At 44.0% G+C, this 9,544-nt stretch overlaps 1 protein-coding gene across 2 annotated transcripts in view; it reads left to right on the top strand.

Annotated features, from left to right (window-relative positions):
* Positions 1-284: 284 nt before the first annotated feature.
* Positions 285-9,544, top strand: part of ME3 (malic enzyme 3) — a 114,543-nt gene continuing 105,283 nt past the window's right edge. Inside the window, exon 1 of one of the 2 annotated variants that reach the window (XM_079303803.1) lies at positions 285-638. In XM_079303803.1, coding sequence (XP_079159929.1) covers positions 456-638 — 183 coding nt within the window. In that variant the 5' untranslated portion in view covers positions 285-455. The remainder of the gene's footprint in view (positions 639-9,544) is intronic. The other variant, XM_079303802.1, reaches the window with a different exon arrangement.

Here is a 9,544-nt window from a genome sequence, read left to right as displayed (position 1 = left end):
ATAGGGAATTTATGGACTATACGCGGCTTGAAATGCCTAACCAAGCACGCTAGTTCACACCCCTGCAAAGTTCTTCCAAGATGCTCCTCAAGCACTATCGACTCCTCGGGCAGCTCCGCTGCTCTGCCGCGCTCCGTGCCCTTGCCCAGGGTCCGGGGCTGCAGCGCTACCCCGATGGCGGCTCGGGGGCCATGGACACAGGTGCGAGGGGCGAGCCCGGCGATCCGCGGCCGGTCGCCCCGCTGCCCCACGCCGCTGTCCCGGCGGGGGCGGGCCCGGCCCGGCTCCCCCTCCCTGCGCGGCCGCCTGAGCCTTAGCAGGTAACGGAGGAGGGGCGGCGGCGCGGCGTTCGGCGGGATCCGCCGGCCGGGCTTCCTTCGCTCCGGCCGCGCCGCGCTCACCTGGGCCGGCCCGCCCAGCCCCGCCGGGCTCGCCCTCGCCCTCGCCCAGCAGCGATGGTGCCGGCCTGCGCCCGCCGCCTGCTGCGGCTGCTGGGGGCCGGCCGGGGGCCGCTCCTGCCCGGCCTCGCCCGGGCCCGCTGCGGCCCGGCGGCCAGCACCGCCCCGGCCGGCCCCGGCCGCGCCCCGGCCGTCAAGAAGCGAGGCTACGACATCACCAGGAACCCCCACCTCAACAAGGTGGGTGCCTGCTGCGGAGGGCTGGGCGCCCGGGCCGCGGGGCGGGCGCGGGGAAGGGCCCGGGTCGCAGGTGTCCCGCTTGGTGGAGCTCCCAAAGGGGTGCCGGGGAGGGGCAGCGGCCGTGGCGGGAGCTGAGCCGGGCAGGGATGTGCGGTGGGTGTCCAGCTGCTGGCTCGGTGCCTCCTGTGGGGCCGGCACCCGCCTCCCCTCCGGCCGCTGTCCTGCCGCCGCCGCGGCGCTCGGGGAGCCCGGCCGGGGCGCACTGCCTTGGCCTGGGAGCTCAGCCCGGGCGCTGAAAGCACGGACCCCTGGGGTGGAGAAAATACAGCTTCCCCTCAAAGCCCAGTGCCAGAACCTGGGTTATTTCTACATATCAATAACCGGGGATCCATCTCTATCATCTCTATATCTCTGTAACCAGAGTTCTATATCTATATGTACATCTATCTATGTCTTGTCTATATCTATGTCTATGTCTGTATCTTACACATGTAGCAGTGGAACAGGTCATTTGCACCTTCACAATGAAACAAACCCGTGTGGCTGCTCTTGTTCTCAGTCTTCCTTTCACAGCGTATCCGTATGGCTGTGTGTGCTCTGCTGCCAAAGCAACGTCTCGCCAGGCTGAAGATGTGTTTATCCTCAATACTGTGGGAGCATCAACAGTGTATTTATAATCAGAAGAATAAAAAAAATGCTTTTGGAGAAAGTTTTCAGCAAAGTCTACAAAGTATGTGAAGTGAGACCCTGAAATTTAACTCTACACTGATTCTCTATGCCTTTCTGTAATTTGAAGGGAAAAAAATATTTGGGTGCCAATTTTGGGATCAAATACGTCAGAGTCAAGAATGTTGGGTTCTACTTTATTGTGTTAATACTATTAGAAATAACTACAAGAGCATTATTTACCTCAAATGAGCATGTATTGAACATGGCATTGAAATTGATTGATTGATTCACTGACTGACTGACTGACTGATTGGGTAGTGACTGTTTGTCATTTGCTTGTTATACAGTTATCCAGTCCATGTGCCTCCTTCCAGACTGGATACCCTTTGGATGACCACTTTTGTGTAGGATGCTGTACATTGAGCTGCATCTTCTGGTACCATTTCAGCATCCACAGGCATGAATCCCAAAGGCCCAAGGCATGAGATGACACTGGATATTACAGAATATGCAACAACTTTGTAGGCAGCCTGGTTTGAATCATTACACAGTGCCTGTCTATAAGGCTGAAGAGAAAAGGGACTGTCAGCTAGGTCATAAATAACAGTAATTTGTCAGCATTAAGAGGTTTTGATGGGTGCTTCATGATAGTTACAAAGAGCTACATAGGTATTGTTTCTAGATTTCTTGCTGAATATATTGATTTGAACTGCAAAATTAATACTTTGACCTTTCCTCTGTGTAATGCAATAATAACACACGGACAATTGAATCTGGCTGATGCAAGAGTAGATTTTTAATATCCTGTTTTATAATTTTCAGAACTGAGGCTTTTCTTAAGTGTTTTCCCTCCTCTTAGTGAAATAAGGTATTTCACTTGACATCTAAGTGGAAATTTTTGTCCATGTGGTGAGAAGGTTAGAAAACTGTTCCTGTTAGAGGAGAAATGTACTGTAGTGTGCTGTGTTTAATTGGCCATGAGAAGTCTCCCAGCTGCTCTCCAGCCTGTTTGCTGTTCCTTCTGTTCCTCAGTCAGTGCAGACCTTACAGTCACTGAGATAATCATCTGCAGAGCATCCAAGTCAAGACAGAGATGGCTGACATCCGTGGTAAGAGATAAGAACTGCCTGTGTATGCACCTAGGTAACCAACCTGTCATTACTAAACACTCAAGACCTCTTTCCAGGCTTTTCTAAACAGGCTCTTCACAGTTCATTGCAACCTCTGAAGAATTGCCTGTGTTCAGCTGAAATGGTGTGTTTCAGGCAGTTCATGTGTTGTCAGCGTGGGATTGGTGGCCCTTTGGTCTGCTGTGCTGCACTGGTGTAAATCAAAGTTAGGGATCACTATTTTAGGTAGGTTTTCAGCTGTTGTACTCTCCTCACATAGCAACTGCTCTTTACCCCATTGGTAACTAAATGCAGACGTGGGGTTATTGCTCTTTTTCTGCAGTGGATCTCACTTTAATCTGAATTTTCAACTGATTGCAAGCAGCTCTGCAGGGAATAGTCCCCTATATCTCTCCAAGAACCTCTGAAAAAAGTGTTCACAAGTGAGACTTTGGGCAGCAAGTGTTTTGCTGCTTTATTCAATACCCTGGCTGTTTTATAGCTTTTGGATGAAGTTTAAGCTGTCAGTCTGAAGCTGTGAAGTGTGTGGTATTTATTCAATGAAGAACACTGTCCCTTCAGCAGAATTGCAGACAGATTTACAGTCTGAGGTTAATGATCCAAGTATTTGCTTGCTTACTAGGTTGAAGGTGCTTTGAAGAAGAAGCAGACTCAAAATCTGCTGCTGACAGGTCCCCTGTAATATCCTGAATATTAATAAAAGTAAAAGCAGGCTGTCCCCTGGTTTCCAAAGCTGTCTGAGAAGAAAAAAAAAAAATCCAAAAACTAGTTATGGATTTAATAAATTTGCAGTTGTTCCTTCCCTTTGGTAATTATTTACTATTACTACATTTCTTACTACTGTATTATTCAAATACTATTCTTCCTTGTGTTGTGAAGTGTGACAGTCCATGTTTAACCCAAGGGCAGGAGACTTGGGAAACATCAGCATTCTTGTGAGAGGTACTTGCAGCTTTAAAAAGCAATAGCAGTTGTTCTTAGTTGACTGAAGAGTCTCAGAAATAACAAGAGGGTGAAGAAGAACTTGTCACATGTTTTTATGAAGTGCCTCACAAAGAAGTTCTTTTCCAGATCTTGCATGCCACCAGATTGGAAAACCTAAAAATGTTAACAATGTTCGTGACCTCTGACTGGAGGGTTGATGACACTTCTTGCATTTTTCTGGAAGTCCTAATTATGAGATAAATCATGCCTGCTTAGAGATCTGCCATCACAAACAGATACAGAACTGGGGGTCACAGTTTGTTTTCAGAGTGGCAGAATATTGCCCTATTTGAAGGGTTGAGATAATCCATTAAGCTTTCCTTGCAAGTGCAGTGCAGGAATCTGACTTTGTGGTCTCTGAGTACATCTGGATAATACTCTATTCTCTTCTGATGTGCTTGTATGCTCTCTATTGTTTTTCATGCAATGTTGTAATGAATTACCCCCCCCCCAAAAAAAAAAAAAAAAATAAATTACCCAAAAAAACAAAATTACTAGTCTGGATCTGTAAGAATCAAACCCTCAAGTATTGCTGTAGGTTTCTGAAGCATTTTTTGAATGTACTGCTGTATACATGATTAAAATGCAGAAAGGTTGTTTGTCCTTCAGCTTTGCAGGGATTGAAATTGAGCTGAGGGTTCTTTGAACAGCATCAGTGATTTGCCACTGCAGCTGAGAAACAAATTGTATGGTCTTGCACATGGCTGCACTTGGCAGCTGTGGTGAAACAGGGCTAAAATTAGGTGGATTTGTAAAATGATTGGATTTAAAAAAAAAAATAGTTATGAGCACAAAAACAGTGTGTCTGAAATTAGTTGGCAAGATCAAGTTGAGTCAGAATTATGTTTTCAAGGTAGTGTAGCTCTCTAAATCCACAAGGTTGTGTTCTTACAACTGGAGTTTTTCTTGCAGCTGGAGTTTTCTGTTGGTTAGCTTTAGGCCTGGATAGACACATAACAACTAAATGATGCACGGGGATTTAAGTGTGTGCCTTCCAGCATTTGTTAACTTGCCACCTGTTCGTGTTTTGCAAAGGAAGAGTATGAGGTGGCCAGAGTTTAGAGGTTCCCCTCATATTTTTTCAGGGGCCCAAAATTACTTGAGCAAGTTTTGCAGGACAAATTTTAGACTGGACAAGTTAATTTAGGGAAAGAAAAATCCACTGGGGTTTACTAAATACTCTAAAAAAAACCACCTGGCTTAGAAGGTTGCCAAACTGAAAGTGCTGAAAAGATGGGAGAGTGCAGTGGAAGAGTGTCCTGTTAACCTGTGTCATGTACTCTTAAGGCTTGTGGCTGCTGCAGGAGACAGGCTGCTCATATACATGAACTGACCTGATGGTACAATTGTGTTTCTAGGGATATCAAACAAGACAGTTTCATAGCCAAACCCTGCAGCTTTAGACCTGAGTAAAACTATAGCAGAGAGATGGCATTTTGTCAAATCAGGTTCTAAATACCCTAGAGTTGAAATGTCAGTGAGCTGGAGCACTGTGCATTGGGATGAGCCTTCGATGGTGCCCAGAGCAGGGAGACTCTTTACATGTTTGTGCTTCATTGGTCAAGCCAAGGTGTATGTATCCCCCAGGACTTCAATTGGAAACAAACTCCAAGAAGATGAGCTTTGGCCAAATATTTTGGCAAATGTGGTGGTGTTCTGGAAATACAATTGCTCAGTTAGGTTTGTTTTGGCCATCATCCTGGCTTGTGAACTTTCATTTTTGTTTGTGTGGTGTTAGTGTCAGTCATATATTTTTCTGAGTCCAGACTGTCTTTTGGCAAGAACATTTCCTAATGTTTTGATGCCTGAGAACTTGTTGTTATGGTGTGGTCAGCAGACTGATCCCAAACTAAATCTGTTGGTGCTTCTGGTATTAGCAGCAGCCTGCAAAAGTCCCTTTGCTCCCCAGCTTGGATTCCAGTTTGTCTCCCTTGTCATAGCCAAACCAAGAAGCCATCTGCCTTCCTGTCTGCCTGCAAAACCTCTTGCCAACACTGCCACTCTTCCCTTTGGGATGCTGCTAATGCTTTGGGAGTATCACTCCCATGAAAAAGCTTGGAAGTGCACAGGATGCTTATTGCTGTGAGGGTGAGGGATGCTGATGCCAACTCAGCCTCTGTGCTGTACTAAAACCTAGTAATGCATTGGTCCTTGTTGTTCCTTCAGTCCTTATAAATGAGGAAGCATTGGTTGGGCAGCTTTTATAAGTGCTGAGTTTATGCTTGCACTCAGTATAAGATTTTAATAAAAATAATTTGGTTTTGGAATAAAACTGTTTTCTGATAATGTGTAAAAATACCTTTTAAACTGTCTTTAAGTTGAGGAAATTCATCAGTTTGGCAACTGCTTATGTTGCTTTCCTTTTATCATGCCCTTTCTTTTGGAGAAGCCTTAATCCTTACATTAGGCATGTTTGGTAAGGCAGAGCCAAGAATGAATGTATCTCTGGTTTAATAGGATGGACTTAGCTTTTCTGGCACTTGATTAGAATTTGCACTTAAGTAACACAAACTCTTTGGTGAAGGATATGAAAATTGATATTGTTGCAGTTAGAATGGATTTAGTGCTGAATATTGCAGCTTGTTCACATTCCTATTCCTTGCATCTAGTGAAATATGGGGTAATCCACTGGTTGATTATTTTGGAAACACTGCAGATGTTGGTATGAAGACTGAGTATTTTATGTGTGGGGTGAACAGTGTGTGCTCCACTGACCTCAGCACACTCCCAGCCTTACCCCATGTAAGCAGGACAGGATGTCACTGATGTTAGAGACTATTCTGCTCTACAATCAGATGAGTCATTGGTGCTCCTCAGAATTAGTGATGATTCACCTGAAGGTGCTGAAAGGCAGTGCTGATCCCCAAGATGAAGTGAAGAGCTGTAGTCTGTGGCTCAGTTTTGCTTTCACATGGTTTGGACATGCAGTAAAGTACCTGCTAGAGATGGGTCTGGCAGCCTTGTAAGCTCTGTGGCAGATTTTGACTCCTGAGTTTTTGGTGTGTTAAATCTAACTAATCATTTGCTAAACAAAACTGGACCTAAAGCTAATTCCATTTGACTTAATTTTGGATTAAGAGAATGCCAATTGAATTTCTCTTTAGCTTCTGCAGCAGCCAGCTCCAGAACACTTGGTGCTGTTATTGACCTTCATTCAGAGATGAGAAAGGTTGTTCTTTAATGAATAACTGTGCTGTCTTGAGGCTCCTTGCTGAAGGTGGTACAGTTAGCATCTTTAATAGTATTTAGTCCCCTCCAGGGCTTTGGGATAGCTTTCTTTCACTGACTTGCTATAAATGATGGTGATCTTCCTTCCTGCCCCACCTCACTTGCCTGGCTGATGGGAGATACTGCGCCAACAAACCTTTTCACATCTGTCCTGTGCTTTAAGTGTTTTACTCATTCTTCACATCAAAGAGAGCCTCTGCCCCCACGTGCCCCATGCAGGCAGCACTCTGGCATTTCTAGCACTGAGGCCCTGGCAGAGTTTGGGCCTTGAGTTTGATAGGGGAGCTGCCAATGCACATGGCTGCTGCAGCTGCAAGCTGGATGCTGCCCTGCACAGGAGGAGCCTGGCCTCTACCTCTCTCTTATTAAGTCACATGCAGTTCTATAGATAGGCTGATTTTGCTGGAGGGTTTTTGGGTTTGTTTTTGTTGGTTTGGTTTTACTTTGTTTCTTTCTTTTCCTCTGTTACTTATTTTTCTGTCTTTTCCCCACGGAAATACAGACCTGCTACCAAACCTTGAACAGCCTATTGTAGCAGTCACCCAAATAAATTCTTTTGGGACAGACTTAGCTTTAGAGCTCTTGTAAGCAGGTCAGACAGGCCTTGGTGCTTGGGGGAGAATAAACACTGCTGAAATTCCCTCTCTTTCAATAGAAGGCTTAGCACAACAGCAAACTTGACTGCTTTCAGTTTATAATGTGCTCTGGTGGAGATGATGAGCATGTTTTTAATTTTTTAACCTCCTCTTTGAGGCCCAGGGGTGACACTTGCTATCTATCTCTCCAGACAATGTGACATTTTGATAAATGACTTCTGTATTGTCAGCCTAATACAATATCTTTCTTCTAAAAATGTTTTAAATGGCAATGCTTTTTATAGTTCTGCAGCTGCCAAACACGAAACTAAGACAGGAACTGAGCAGACTATGGTTCTGACAAAGAAAATAAGGCCAATGCAGAAGTTTTCTGCATTTCATCACTTTCTATTTTGCCACTCTCTGTTTCACATATAACCTTTTTCAACTCATGGACCCATAGAACAGATTTGCAGTACATTCCTCTGTTTTATATATTAAAAAAATAAGCTCCCCACCTTGGAGAAGTCTAGCTTAAGAAGTGATAAGTCTATATTATAGTAGGTCCATATGGTTCAGCCTCATAAAACATGTAGTTAAGACTTCATAGTGTTTCTAAATATTGGGAAAAACTACAGTACTATGTTCTCCTAGACAAGATGTCTTGAATGTTTTCTCTTTGGCTGGGCTAATGGATTTGTCACTTTGCCTAGTGGTTAAATTCACTATGGGAACTATTAAATTCTGTTTTATCTTCATTTGGATGGTTTGATGTAAAACCAGCTGTGATTATCGCATTATTTGTGATTATTATAAATGAGAGAATGGATTAAACTGCCAAATCCTGTTATTTTTTGAAGTGTCCAGATTATTAAGGGCTTCTGTTGTCAAGAAGGTATGAAGCAGGTAAGCAGGGCAGAGGCTGGAGCAAGAGGTAATCTGTTTTATTGTGCCTAATGATTTAGAGGTGGGAGGGCAAGGGGGGGAGTGAGTCCAGGGATTTTTATGTTCATAGCCCTTCTTCTAGCAACTCAGTTTTTCTCATCCCCAGCTAGATAACTTGGTCCAATAAACAAAGAAAGAAAAGCCCAATAAAAAAACCCCCAAACAACCCCACCACCACCCAAGCCAAAAACTTTCCCTTTTTAGCCATTTCCTACCTCACAGGGAATTTGGTGTCTTCATGTTGTCACTTGTGTTTGTAGTTAATTTCTGTGATAAAACAACTGCCTCTGTAAATCAAGTTCCTTGGTCACAATTATTGGAAGGTCAAGACCCTTCTTTCCCTCAATACTGTATGAAGGTTTCTAAATCTAGCCATTGAATGAGAAAAGTAACAAAAATTGTTTGCTGAAGTGCTAAATCTGACTGCTTGGAAGAAAAAAAAACAACAAATTGAATCTCCCATTGTTTTGGATTTTATTTTTCTATGACAGAACCTCTTTAAAATCTAGCAAAAAAACAAATAAACCTCCTGCAAGACAAAGTAATTTGGAGTAGTGGAGTGTGCATAAAGTCTGAATTCTAGCAGACATTACTCTTTTAGTGAAAAGTGTTGTGCAATGGTTGCAGGAGTGTGAAACACTCTTGTACTAGAACAATTTAGCAGTTCAGGTGTTTTCTGGGTGAGAGACACACAGTTTGTGGGAGAGGATCCCAAAGTACTGGAAGTGATGAGAATATTGGGAAGAAGAATTGAAAACTCTTTTCTCTTGGTGCCTGGCAGATACAGTGGCTTGGTGTGTGAAAGCATGAAAAGTAATGATAGATGTGACCACATGCTCCAGGTAGGCACCTCTACAGACAACTTTCCAAGTGGAATTCACTGCAGGTTATAATAAAAAGAGGCTTGTTCTGCAATCTCTGCTACTTTATGCTCACTGGTGAATTGGCTGCTATTGGTGGCTCACGAGCTTGTAAATTACATTGAAACACAGAAATAGTTGTTCCAAGGTAAAGGTAAAATAAAATAATTTTTTTTGTCTCATGCTGTGAGGATTTTCAGTGCACATACCACTGTGACTTGTTGCTCATTGCATACATGCAGCAGATTCCTCTTAGGTTTGGTAACGTGCCCAGGTTGCAATGTGCAGCAGTATTTATTCGAAGGAGATGTGAACATGCCTTTCACTCCATGTGCTGATGCCAGCAGCTTTTTCTGGCTTTGTCTAGGGAAATAATGCTTGCAACAGCAGAGCCCTGCCTGAGCATTGCTCTTTGGTTTCTAAGGGGCAGCGTAGGCTTAAGTCATTGAGAGGGTTTCTGCTAACTTCAGTCATCTTTACATTGAGCCTTTTTTGAATTAAGCATAAGCAGCTGC

This window comes from Erithacus rubecula (genome assembly GCF_903797595.1).
Source record: "Erithacus rubecula genome assembly, chromosome: 1".
Taxonomy (NCBI): Eukaryota; Metazoa; Chordata; class Aves; order Passeriformes; family Muscicapidae; genus Erithacus; species Erithacus rubecula.
This window is presented reverse-complemented; position numbering and strand designations above follow the sequence as displayed.